The sequence below is a fragment of the Propithecus coquereli genome, unplaced genomic scaffold (assembly GCF_000956105.1).
Source record: "Propithecus coquereli isolate 6110/MARCELLA unplaced genomic scaffold, Pcoq_1.0 Scaffold764, whole genome shotgun sequence".
Classification (NCBI taxonomy): Eukaryota; Metazoa; Chordata; class Mammalia; order Primates; family Indriidae; genus Propithecus; species Propithecus coquereli.
In genome coordinates, this window is record NW_012153774.1 from 311216 (window position 1) to 312255 (window position 1040).

Genomic DNA, 1040 nt, shown 5'->3' on the forward strand with positions numbered 1-1040 from the left:
TATTTCTATTTATTTTTATAGTTAAGGTACATATAATTTTGTATATTGCTTTTTTCACACAATATATGTATTTTCTTGTTCTATTAAAATATGTTCAATCCATTTTTGATATTGCTTAAGCAATGGTACAGTCACACCATGTTTGTATTTTCTCTTAAGAATATAAGTCCTAAATTTCTCACATTTCTAGTCTAGCAAGAAATTCAGGACGGGATTCCATCAGCAGATTCCATTGGGGTTACCTGTATCTCAGTACACTGTGAACCAGGTATAGTGAGGTTCTTTTTACATTCTGTATATTGCCTTCAAGAGTTCACTAGGATCTGACCAGACTTTCATCTCCACTTATTTTAGGGATTGGAAATAGCATATGTAACCAAATGATAAAAACATTACCTACCATAGATTAGCTTCTGAGATTTTTAAGAAATTAGAATTCATTATGTAATAATGCTGCTTCATGCAAATATATAGGTGCTGGTTTTTTTTGAGAGGGGAGAGTAGGTCATTAATAAGACATATTGAAACATTTGTTACTTTACTTGCATTTAGCAAACTTAAGATTAAAACCAGATATATTCTCTCAAGCATAAATCCCTCACACCAAAATAGAACTCTATTTCTCAACAGTGTCCCTTTAACCATTTTAAATGGTCTGAATTATTTTAAGAAAGGACTTTGAAATTAAGCTTCATGTTATTAATTATGGATTCTTTCGAGTGGTTCTAATAGTCTGGGATTTGAAAGAATTCTATATTCTGTTTATTATAATTCTATTAGTTAAAACTTCCTCACCATATATACCACACACTTACCAGGGAGATTGACTTCCATTAAGTATTTCATACACAAAATGTTGGGATGAAGATAGCAGTCTTCAGTTATGTCTGGAAAACGAGGCAAATCTAAAAATGTGGCAATTTCAATTGTTTTTTTATGGATATCTTCATAATCAGGCCAAGACTGTAATAAAAGAGAAATCATGGTAGCAAATTTTGCAACATAAATTATTTTAAAAAATATTTTCTGATTTAAAAAGT

At 30.2% G+C, this 1040-nt stretch overlaps 1 protein-coding gene across 1 annotated transcript in view; it reads right to left on the reverse strand.

The window, feature by feature from the left end:
• TAF1B (TATA box binding protein (TBP)-associated factor, RNA polymerase I, B, 63kDa) overlaps positions 1-1040 on the reverse strand; it is a 109111-nt gene that overhangs the window by 46658 nt on the left and 61413 nt on the right. The window contains exon 9 of the mRNA XM_012662432.1: positions 816-963. Coding sequence (XP_012517886.1) covers positions 816-963 — 148 coding nt within the window. The remainder of the gene's footprint in view (positions 1-815; positions 964-1040) is intronic.